At 33.3% G+C, this 12,897-nt stretch overlaps 1 protein-coding gene across 1 annotated transcript; it reads right to left on the bottom strand.

Annotated features, from left to right (window-relative positions):
- Window positions 1-439: 439 nt before the first annotated feature.
- Window positions 440-12,234, bottom strand: LOC133182386 (transmembrane protein 117-like). Its single transcript, XM_061317221.1, has 6 exons — window positions 12,114-12,234; window positions 8,549-9,328; window positions 6,216-6,451; window positions 5,130-5,387; window positions 2,646-2,769; window positions 440-1,623 (listed from the first exon to the last, which is right to left on the bottom strand). The coding sequence occupies exons 1-6, from the start codon at window positions 12,184-12,186 to the stop codon at window positions 1,064-1,066; spliced, it is 2,031 nt and encodes a 676-aa protein (XP_061173205.1). The 5' UTR covers window positions 12,187-12,234; the 3' UTR covers window positions 440-1,063.
- Between the last annotated feature and the right edge of the window lie 663 nt (window positions 12,235-12,897).

The following is a 12,897-nucleotide window of genomic DNA, read 5'->3' as shown; positions in this document are numbered from 1 at the left end:
TGCAGCCTCATATCCCTGAATCTGAAGGGCCATGACATGAACACTTTGAAGGATTTAAAGCTTTTATATTCTCAGTGTAACCTTGCTGTTTTTGAAAAGAAGATTCTGAAGGATATCCCATCTTCATGCAACTATATTTTTTTATTGTACAATTTCATACATTTTTCAAATACATAGTCCTGCTTCAAACACTGTGGCCTCAATTTGGTAAAAAAAAAAAAAATATCAATTTTGAAAATTCAAATCCAAATTATGTAGATAAGCTTTCACATAATTTTTTTTTCTTTTCAGACACAAAGATTATTGATTTTTGTTTTAAATTAACGCAGCTATTTTTGTCACTGAAGAATTAGTAAAGAACTTTTATCAAAAGGTTAATTCATTGAGAAGTAAGCATTTTATACTAAAAAATGGTCTGAAGAGTTTGATCAAGATGAGAACTTTGAGAACTTGAAGAAGGTGTGGTATGGAACACTTAAAATGAATCTCAACTCAGAGAGAAAAAATAATGGAATGTAAAGAATTAAATAAAGCTCAGTACCAAAAGAATAAACATGGTAAAGATTAAAAATATGCACAATAAAAATGGCAATTAAGAGGTATCAAAAACAGACAAAAATTGTTATGGTATATGTATTTGGGAGCTCAAGTCCTGGCTGATTTTGAACATTTAGTACAAAAATAACCTTGTTAAATACTGTGGAATCATTACTGTTTGTGGAGGACAATTTTTTTTTTTATTTTATGGGTCATCTACATCTCCACAAACATGACTTTGTCACTGTTTCAGTTAATTGACTCTTCTTATGCATGAGTTACCTATGAAATCTTGCCCTCATGAACCAGTCAAAATTTGGTTGCCTAAACACTGACCCCCACAAATTACATGTAAAATGATTCCACAGTAGATATAATTTATCATCAAAATCACAAACCATAAAAGTGATTACCGTAGACATTTGTATTGGATTTTTTTTTTACACAAACATGTTACTGTTACAAGAGAAATAACTCTAAGGGAGCAGTAAAAAAAAAATAAATAAAAAATTTAAAAAGTACTAAATCAGGAAACTGTATCTTGAGAATTTTCAGCATTACTTTCACTTTTTAGCTCATAAGAGACCAAGCTTGGTCGATTATCATCAACTTTTGGCTTGAGTTTGAAAGCTCTTATCATAGCAGCAAGTCCTCGGAACCTAAACCTAACTTTACTGCCATCTCTGTGTCTCTTCTTTAATCGCCCAGCATACACATCTTTATCATGAGGCACGCGTCTGCCAAACTTCCACAACAGAACCCCAAATGTCACAAATGCCACAACTGCAGGAATAAAAGCAATTAGTTTGATTGCAACATGATACCCGTTGTAGCGTGCATTCATCACTGTATCTCCAGCAAGGTAAGTAGTATTGGTGTTTGGATTAACGGTCACTGATCTATAACTGTAGGACAGTTGTGTCTCGTTGAATGTCTTTAAGCTGTACTCGTCTGTCACACTGTGGATTTTACCATCAGAATCTGTGTACTGACCATAGTCAAATGGATAATAAAAGATCTGGTTCTTCCACATGTTCAGATCCAAGATCATGACTAGAAATAGGATTCCATAGTTAAACCACTTTCCTGCAAATGTATGAAGACACAGATAGTCAATGTCTGCCTATGAATTGATAATCTTGGAGAATTTTAATCAACCACATGTAATATTAAATCCATGTACCTTTCAACCATGAAATAACATTTTAGTTATTGAAATTTTTCTTATCACAACACATTCTTCATACATGTATATAGCTTGATACATTTTTTGCATTTTATATATAATAAAAATGTAAAATTAATTATCTTAATATCTTCAAATAATCTGTGTTTTGCATTACTTCCCTCCTTCCCTCTCCTCTTCAAATGTTTTGCAGTACATATGGTCACAATGTACATTACCTGTGAAATGACCACTATGTGATATGACTACCATGTATTACTTGTGATATGACTACCAAGTATTACTTGTGATATGACCACCTGTGTCTTACATATTATATGTGATATGACCACCATGTATTACTTGTGATATGACCACCAAGTATTACTTGTGATATGACCACCATGCATTACTTGTGATATGACTACCAAGTATTACTTGTGATATGACCACCAAGTATTACTTGTGATATGGCCACCATGTATTACTTGTGATTTGACCACCAAGTATTACTTGTGATATGACAACCATGTATTACATGTGATATGGCCACCAAGTATTACTTGTGATATGACCACCATGTATTACTTGTGATATGACCACCAAGTATTACTTGTGATATGACCATGTATTACTTGTGATATGACCACCAAGTATTACTTGTGATATAACCACCATGCATTACTTGTGATATGGCCACCAAGTATTACTTGTGATATGACCACCATGTATTACTTGTGATATGACTACCAAGTATTACTTGTGATATGACCACCATGCATTACTTGTGATATGACCACCTGTGTCTTACACATTATATGTGATATGACCACCATGTATTACTTGTGATATGACCACCATGTATTACTTGTGATATGACCACCATGTATTACTTGTGGTACGACCACCATGTATTACTTGTGATATGACCACCATGTATTACCTGTGATATGGACCTGCCACACCTCCCGTTTCAGACATTTAGGTATGTTGAATTTGATGTGAGCTGTATTAATACCAGGAAGTTTAATGTCTATTGCACTCACAAAATGGGGGAAATCCCAGTCCTGCCAACAGAAAGAATTAAAATTGATTATCCTAATATACACCAAAAGGTTCTCAAATCTAGCAACATTTTCCTCAAATTCACTAGTATTCATACAGTATTTATTCAGCATTCAGTTCTCAATGCAACTTTTGAAATTTCTACTTAATCAAGTTTTTTTTTCTCTCATTTGAACAATTTTCTGAAAGTGAAGTAAATCTGATACTTTAATTATTCCCCCAATGTAATGCATGTTTTCTAAATATTCCAGACTACTTGCAATTGGAACCTGTGAAAGTGTTTTAAAATCAACCTCTACATCAAATGTTATTAATACTACAAGTGTAAATCAAGCTCCTGGCTTAAAGATAACATTTCATTTAGATATTATAATACTTTAATCTTCCTTCTAATTTTGTCCAAAGTAAAAAAAAAATCCTTAAAATTAAAAGATGAAATTTCACTTCATTCCAATTTACTCAAATTATTTCCTCCGTCTATACAGACATAATGCAGTTGGTAGTGAAAATAAACAAATGCACTCAAAATTACTTATTAATTGGAATCATTTTTTCCCTATGCAACCACATATTATGTTTAATAAATCAAGCTACAATCCCAAATGCCAGGGAATTTTCTCATTAAACCAAAATGTACAATACCAAAATCTATATGAATGTCATTTATTTGGAAGCTCAAATTACATCAGATTTATGTAATATGTATGGAGTATTACTTCTGAATCATATTCTTTGAATTATGTATCTCATATAAGATTATGCCAAGTTTTGCAAGTTTAAGCAAGACCTCTGTATACAGATTGACATTGGCAAATTTTGGTCACTCCAGCTATAGAGTAGTGGTATGTATGTTGCTATGTCACCAAAGTCAGACACAGCAGTCCATATGTCTTTTCACTGCATCAAATGCATCAATTTATTTGCTTTCTTAAATCACTGTGACAAATATCAAGTACGGTTAAGACATCAACAACTTTGTACATAAGTTAAAATGCATATATTCATCATTCTTGATGTGAAATTCTTAGTACTTACATAGATATATTATTACATGTAACAAGAACATCCTTAAAACTTAAGGAACTTCTGTAAGGTAGATGACTTAAAGTCTTTGAAATTCACAGTCTCTGATATTATCCAAAAGAAATGCTGACCACTATATTAATTTGAACTTGAATGATAATGTTCATTTAAATCTGATGCAATTTGCATAATTTCCATAAACTGTGCATCTTAGAGAGCAGTGAGAAGGAACCTAGTCATCTAGCGGGTGTTTGAGAATACCCCCACTTATCTGGCTACTACAATTACTAGTATTTTGAGATTCCTGCAATGATCTTGACCCTTGAGACATATCATAACATTAAATGAAAAACTCTGAAGAGTGTGATAAGAAATTTACAGAGGAACGTGGTACATGTAAAATAACAGACCTGAAATATATATGGAGTGAATTCTTTTAAAAATACATTCACATAGAATATGTCACACCTTTAATTTTTATGTTTGGAATCATGCATTCTGCAAAAGTTCAAAATGTTTACAGATTCAATTTGCACAAACATAGGTCCTCAGTTTTTCACCAAAGATAAAAATATACAGTTGTATGTAGATGATCAACAAGTGATAATTCTGATTTTTATTGATTTGATTTTGTCAAATAAACTTGATCATCAAATAAGATAAAAATCTAAAGCTTTTGGAGTTCAATTACTGACCAACAAGGCTCCCCCATAAAATACTTCTGACAAGTTTTTCACATATAAACAAATAAATAGAGGATATTTTATGTTTTGTAGTTGGATGTGGAATTTATTTCATGAATGGGAATGTATTTTATAAAAAAAAAAAAAACAACAACATTTTCACGATGGCAAAGCACAAGTAAAAAAAAAAAAAAAAAAAAAAATCCTGTCTCGAGGGTGAAATAAACTCCATATCAAACCACAAAATATTTAATTTTCTGTTTGTTAATCATGTTCTTTGATTTTCCTTTTGCCTCTGTCTTTTTTAACACTGTCATAGGCTGTGACATCATAGTTCAGCAGTTGTGAGGCATCATAGTTTGGAAAGGTAAACAGTGATACTGACAAGAAATTGGAGAAACTTCGACAGTTTTAGTCTGTGTAAGGATGGATTATTTACTCTTGCTATCTTATAACATGGAATAATTTTTTTTTAACATTCTTAGTGAAAGGAATAAAAAAAATTGAGAGTTTTGCTGCACTTTTGATATTTTCACAGTGAAAAATATCCCTTTTGATATTTTTTTTCAAAGTGAAAAATAGCACTCTCAAATCAATGGATAAATTACAGTATTTCACCATGTCCACTGTTTAAAATGTAATAAAAGCTACTTAACCTGTAAAACAATGAAAATATCCATCACAAGAATAAAAGAAGCTAGCATAGCCCTGGAAACCTCATTGCTGTGTAGAAAGTCGCGGTTCAGTTTGTCCCACTGGATGTAGTCTGTGGCGATTACAACCACCACAATAATGGAGGCCAGTGTAGTGATGGTCCAGAACAGAATGATGCGGCGGTATCCAGTATTCCACCACCGACGTGCCCCCACTGCCCATTTTGGGTACAATTTCTCCTGAAGCATCATATCTGTTACCTATAGGTATTGCCAATTAAAACTACATGTAATTCTTAGCAATGCTGAACTTTTTATTTCAATCTCTTTAACCAATTAAAAACAAATAATACTAGTTAACTCTTGTATAAATTACAGTCAAACTCCGTTACCTTGAAGTGGATGGGATTGAGGAAAAAAAGGTTCAAGATATTAAGGGTAGAATATATAGAAAAAAGGGTTCGTACTTCTAATTCAATTCGACATATCCCTGGTATTTGATTTATCAATTTTAGAGAACACCAAAGTTCCACTGTATTTTACTATAAACAACTTTGAAGTTGAACTAATTTAAATACATGTATACCCAACTGCAAAAATCAGACATAATTTAATTTTCCAGAAACAAATCATTATTAAAAGAGGGCAAATGGACCCCAAGTGAATTTAGGCCACACAGGTATCAGGGCGAACATGTTTCAGGGTGAACAGACCTGATCGATTCTTAGGTGGACATCTAGGTTTATATAACTTTTTTTCTGCAATGATTCTCTGCATTAATAAGCAAAGATTTATATTTATATCTGAATAAATTATTCATACTGAGAATGTTGAAGATGAAAGTACGTAAAATATTGTATAGTTGGTCCATTATGTTACTTTGATGGAAAACCTAATTCTTAAGAAATCTTTTTAACAAAAATGGCCATAAAAAACCAGTTCTATCTATTACTTGTTAATGCAGTGAAAACAGCAATTGGTTTTCATAAGAAATAAAGGAGAAAATATTTAGTGGATATAAATATAAAATTATAATTACTTTCAAAACTTGTAATATACGAAGTTAGTACGAGGTTAAAAGGTACTTACCATCCAGGCTGTAAAGAAGTCTCCACACCAGGTGCCAGTGGCAGCCATCTTCATGAAGAGGGAGTTAGAAATGCCCATGAGATCTGAGATTCGGTAATCTTCCGTATCGCTCCCTCCGATCATCAGGAAGGCGTTGTAGATCCAGGAAAAGACAAAGACACTGATCAATGTTGTCAGAAACATAACCATGAAGGAACCCATGTCATCTTCAAACATCCTCAGCCGACACAAGCGGTCTACAATAACCAGGGTATGTTAAAGGACTGGGTAAAAATGGAGATCAGTCTCAGTCATATTAAACCTGTACAGGTATCATTACTTTGCATTGGATAAAAAATACTGACAGAGGCAAACTTTAATGTAATTTAAACATGATATCAATCAAGATCATAAAACTCGCTTGGGACTTCACTTAAACTTCTTGTTTTAAAAATCTGTTTGAAGCAGTGGCCAAGATGGTTTAATTTTTATACAAGGTATTAGCAAAATTAATGTGGCATAAGTACAATAAAATTAGGTACATAGTGTTTTAATTTTACATGGGCATTGTGAATGTGTGAGTTTTCATCCTTCCTTTCTCAATTCAAACATCTATCTAAGTTTAATTGCCTGTAAAAAAATTGTGAATAAAATTGGCTGGATGTTAATAACTTAAAAATAATTCTGTTAAGAATGCAATGATAGCATGCAACATGCTCTACACAATCAAACAAACGTATTTTTCATAACGAAAATAAATTAGACTGGTCATCATCCAACTTAATTTATTCAACAAAAAGCCTAGACCCTATGCTATACAGTGAAAAACGTTAAATTACCTTACAACACAGACAGCTGCTAATGAAATTGACATCAAGATATTTATTTCTACAATCTCTACAATTTTTAGTTAACATGTCTTGATATGCTAAGTAACATCTTTTTAATCATTGATTAATTCTAGTAAATGCCACAAGGTTTTTTTTTTTTTTGACTGTGCAAACATAAAGTTCAATCAGGGATTTATAGTTCTACATCATATATCAAAGACAAACAGACCATTTACACATACATGTACAACAAATGAACAAAAATATGCAACATCATTTTCACATTACTGCATTTTACACTACTTTTAAAAATAAAAATTACCCCCCCCCCCCCCCTCGCTCACCCCCTAAAATAATAAATATTGATCTTACTTTAAAACATGCATGCACATGTATTTTACTTTAGGATTAAGATATTTCCACAATGCAATACACATATCTTTAATATTATCATAATTAACTTTTAAATTATCTTTAATAATTCATTTTAGAAATGAATTATATTAGGTTTCCAGGGAGAGTCAATTCTAAAAGAACTGCACACACTTTATCATCAACAATACAGAAATAACATGAAAAACAAGCCAATTCAGAGAATTAAAGTTATCACCTGGAAAATAAGTTTGCAATATATGAATTTCCGACTTTGGTCTTTGACCTTTGGCTCTAAAAATAAATAGGAGTCTTTTTTAAGTCGTATTGACTAAAGGTATAAAATTTGATTGCAAAACCTCAAAAAGAACTAGAGTTATCACTAGGAACCATTTTAAGGAGGAAATGGATTTCTGACCTTGACCTTTTGACCTAAAAATCAAAAGGGGTCATTGGGAGTTTCTGACTATGACCTTTAACCTTAAAATCAAAAGGGTTCTTCTATAAGTCACAAGGAGTTAAATATGTAATTTAAATGAAAAACCTCTCAGAGAACTCAAGTTATCATCTCGAAATCATTTTCTGCAATATATGAATTTCTGACCTTGATCTTTAACCCTTTGACCTCAAAATCAATAGGGGTCTTCTGTATGCCATAGGGAGTTGTAATATAAATTTCATTGCAAAATCTCAAAGGCTTTTTATGATATCATTTGGAAATGAAAGTATTGTTTTTGTCTGGAAACAAAAGTGTTACACACAGATATGGATCACAGACAGACAGATGGATGAACAGACCCAAATTAATATCCTTCACTTTCAGTGAAACCAGGGGACAAAAAATATTAGTTTAAACCAAAGCCATGCACTGCAAACAATATATATAATGAAAGATATGAACCGGACATGTTTGGACAGACAGACAGACGGACAAGGTGATTCTTATATACCCCCCAAAATTAATTTCCAGGGGGTATAATAATACAGCAAACAAACAGTGATGTCAAAAAGTCACCTGAACAACCCAGGTGGCTCAATCAAAACTTACTAATTTCACTGATTCTGTTTCATATAAGCCAAAATCATAAGTCATTTTTAACTTTTCAGTAAAGATTCTAGTTGAAAAAAAATTTGAAGAATAAAGATACTCACTGAAGAATAACCCGTGCACAACCAATTTTCCGATCACAATTCCAAGCACAATTGCTGAGAGCCAAAGGAAAACCTTGAGAAGACTCCAAGCATTGGGAGCATACCTAGTCAACACAAAAGCAAAGTCGTTCCCCACCATTGGAATGGTGCATTCCTTCATAGAATGTGCCACTGGGTCCTCAGCATAAATCAGAAAATTACAAAAAGTCACAAAGTAGGCTATGAAAAGCCGGAAGTATGGGTGCTGAAAGTAGTACTGGAAATTCTTCTTGGGCATGAAGTAGGACCAAACTGAGGCTGTATCCACCTCATCTTTATCTTCGGTCCTCTTCTTCTTCCTCTCCAAGTCCTCTTTGGTCACAGAAAATATCCCCTCCTCCACATCATGCACCCTCTTTTTGAAGTCTTTTTCTTGTAGAGAGAGCTTCTTATTGTCTAATTTGAACCTCACTTCAGCTTCTTTTCCTGTGACATCATTTCCTTCCTCTGGTCGATCCTTTGATTTATTTGCGGTGAATGCTGCCAATACTTTCGTTTTCATACCAGCCAATCTTCCATTTTGACTTTTACCCTGTTGTTCTGTGTTATCCTGATTTGAGTCAGTCTGAGAATCCTCTTTGTTCACTGGGATGATATCGTCGTTTGAGGGTCCCTGCTTTGGTTTATCAGTACCGCTTCCCTCTGTCTTGCTCTCTGAGGTTTCTTCACTTGACATGTCTACATCTGGTTTGTCATCTACTTTCTCTTTAACTGGTTCTAGGTCACCTTCTTCAATATTTCCTGTAAAAATAAAACCAATCAAATTTACTTGTTAATTGTTAACAAGTAAAAAAACAAAGACATTAATAGATTACAAAAGTGCTTTGTTAAAACTTACATTTTTAATGTTGTTTTAAAATTTAATATATACATATACGAATAAACTTCCAAACACCAGTTTGTATTACTACTGACACCCAGCCTTCAGAGTGTTTCACTAAAACACACAAATCCTGAAATGTAAATATACAGCTTGAGGCAATCACTAATAATTAAAATATAACCTCTAACTTCAATGGTGGTTAAAAAAACCCAAACTGGAAAGAGATCCTGCAGCACGTAATTATACTAAAATTAGTTCTACAAAAAAGAATCTTCTGTCTTGCTGATTACCATAATCTTTCTGTGAAGTTCAAAAGGATATCCGTCTACAATATATATACACCAAATTCCTAACCGAAATATATATTTCAGTGGCATTTAATATGGTAATTAAATAATTTGACAATATTTTTTCTTATTGCATTGTCAATATATGCATATTTAAGAGCATGACTCAAATTCTGTTTAAAGCATGTATAGATGACTGTGTTTATTACTGCTGGCAAAATCTAGGGCAGTTAGTAAAATTTATCGTAAAAATTGTATCCATGGTTCAATGGTTAACTAAAACAGGTATATTTTCTGATGTAAAAAATTGCATTATTATATATGCAAAAGTTGTGATATATCTCTACTTACAATAACAATAAATAAAAAATAAATAAACAAATAAATAAAATAAGAGGCTCAAGAACCTTAATGGTGACCCGAGTATTATACAACACTGTAGAGGATCCATAGATTCTATACTTCTGAAGTATGAAATAAAACAAAATAAACTAATAGATGAAGCTATGTTGCCCAAAACAAAAGAAATAGGATGATGAGGGATTAACAAAATAATTAGTCTAGTACTCGATAACAAATCTTTAAGTAAATCTATTTACTTGCCTGTACTTGCCCCATTTGTCACAACCATGTAAACTAAAAATATCAACAGTGCTTGAGCACTATTAGTAAAACCATGGTAAACCCATCTCATCCCCTCTCATATTGGCCTCTCTTGGTTTCTGAAGAACATTTAATGTACAAAAATTGGGTATTTTTGTCTCATTTTATTTATCTATTATTCAAGTCTACCTGACCATTAAAAACTATGAAAGTATATAATCAATACAGCCCTGCCCTAACACCGGAACACCTGACCTACGGGTCATGTAATGCACAATGGAAGAAGCATCCTTGCTCATAACTATGCATGTAGTTTGTTTGCTTAATAGCCAGGAACAGAGAAGAAGATATTTTATTAAATGATCAATAGAGCCCCCCATCCTCCAGAACCCCTGACCCTGGGGCCACAAATTTTACAATTTTTGAAGAATCCCACTTGCTCATCATAACCATGCACCTAGTCTATCTGCTAAATAAACAGGGGGAGATATGATTCGTAAAGATTTTCACTTTATGATCATAAGAACCTGCCCTACGTCCAGAATCCCTAAGCCTGGGGCCATGAATTTCACAATTTCAGTAGAGGGCTCAATACAATCATGACAACAGTTCAACTGCATGATGTCCAGGAGTAAAGAAGAAGACTTCTAAAGATTGCATTAATTGTGATGGTTTTAGCCCCATCCCTCAGGCTCCAGGGAAGCAGGGACCTTGAATGTCATAATTTTGTTCCCCTTCGTTCATAGATGTTATATGCCAAAATTGGTTGAAATAAGTTTAGCGGTTCCAAAGAAAATGCTGAAAATGTTCAAATGTTAACAGATGAAGCACGATGATGGACAAAAACAGATAAAAATAGGTCACCTGAGTGACTTAGGTGACTAAAAAAACCTATCAAACTATCAAATGTGTTTTTCAATTGAGATTGAAATGAAGAGGTCAAGGTCAACAGTGGTCATAACCTTCATTTATAAACTAGTTGAAATATTCAGTTTAACTAATGTGCCTGACTAACTGTCTGTATCTTTTCCATGTTTTATGATCACAGATCTCCATAAAATATTGTCATCTGTCTTTCTAAGATGTCCAACTAAATCAATAACATATATTATATTATACAACTCTGTTTGAACACCTGAATTTTCCTGAGGCTAGATTTCAGTATAGCATTGATTTTTCTGTAATTTTTTCTATGAAGAGTATTGTGTCTGACATATGGTACATTCCCTTCTATAATGAAGTTCTAAACAAATTATTGATAAAACATGTCTTGTATGCATATACCAGCAGTCTCTATTTATATATTGCAGCCCCCACTTTGTTACCTCCCACCTTCCCAACTTCTTGTCTGATCTAACCAGCAGACTTTGAGTTGGTCTGCACTGGTGTCTTGTATGCCTGTCCTTACCAGCAGAGTTTGCTTGCCTCTCTTTGAAGTGGTCTTCACCATTGTCCTTCCCCTTTATGCCTGCATGCCTATTCTTATCAGCAATGCTTTCTTGCTGCTGATTGAGATGGTTAGCACTAGTGTCAACCCCCTCTTCCTTTTGCTTGTATGCCTGTTCTTACCAGCAGCATTTTCTTACTTCTCTATGATCACCCCCTCTTTCTTATATGCCTGTTCTTACCAGCAGTGTATTCTCTTGTCTCTCTATAAAATGGTGAAATGGTCTGCATTATTGCTCCTACCCCCTCCCTCCAGCCTGTATTACTGTTCTTACCATCAATTTTTTTCTTGCCCCTTGATCTTTGAGATGATTTGCACTATTGCCCCCCTCCCCCCCCCCTCCCCCACCTATATGCTTGTCCTTACCAGCAGTGTTTTCCTGCCTCTCTATGAGATGATCCTGACTATTTACACTCCCTTTGTCAGTGTCTTCCTCCATCGCCAGGACATGAATCCTTTTTGATTTGGCTTTTGGTGGTTTTTGATTCTGAACAAAATAAACACATATTTCTGTGTGGTTACTCATAAATACTTTTTCCATTGCCAAAGTCAAGAAGGAATCAACCACATCATTTTATGAGCAATTTTGTAGAAATGTCTAACATTACTGTTGTTTTAATGTCAGATGAATTCAGAAGATTGATCTGTTAGAAAATACTATCCTTTCTATCAGAGTTTCAAATCAAATCAATGAATGAGCAAGACATTGGTTATCCAAGTATTAAGAATAATGTAGTAACACAGTTAGAAGGGGATCGAGGTTTAGGATAGAATTACTACATATAACATCAATTACTAGTACAAGTACTTGATCTATAAGAAAAATGCAGGGAAATTACTTAAACTATTCTAGTTGATTTAAACCTCATACAACATACTGAAGTTTTCATGCAAGAATATTAACCCTAGTGAACAGTTAGTGGTCAAGAATATAATATCTAATGTATACACTTGTTAGTAATTTGAAGTACCATATGTCTTAAAAATGAATATAGATGAGTATACATTCCTGATTACTATAAAAAATAAAGATATTATTATCTAATTTAATTTGTAAATGTACAAAAATTTTCTTTAAGTTTGTATGGAGTCACTCTATCCCAATTAAACTTATATCCCACAATATATTCATGTATGAAATCTACATAGC

Source organism: Saccostrea echinata, unplaced genomic scaffold, assembly GCF_033153115.1.
Source record: "Saccostrea echinata isolate AGI-Se365-2 ecotype Australia unplaced genomic scaffold, CSIRO_AGI_Sech_v1 ptg000001l, whole genome shotgun sequence".
NCBI lineage: Eukaryota > Metazoa > Mollusca > Bivalvia > Ostreida > Ostreidae > Saccostrea > Saccostrea echinata.
This window is presented reverse-complemented; position numbering and strand designations above follow the sequence as displayed.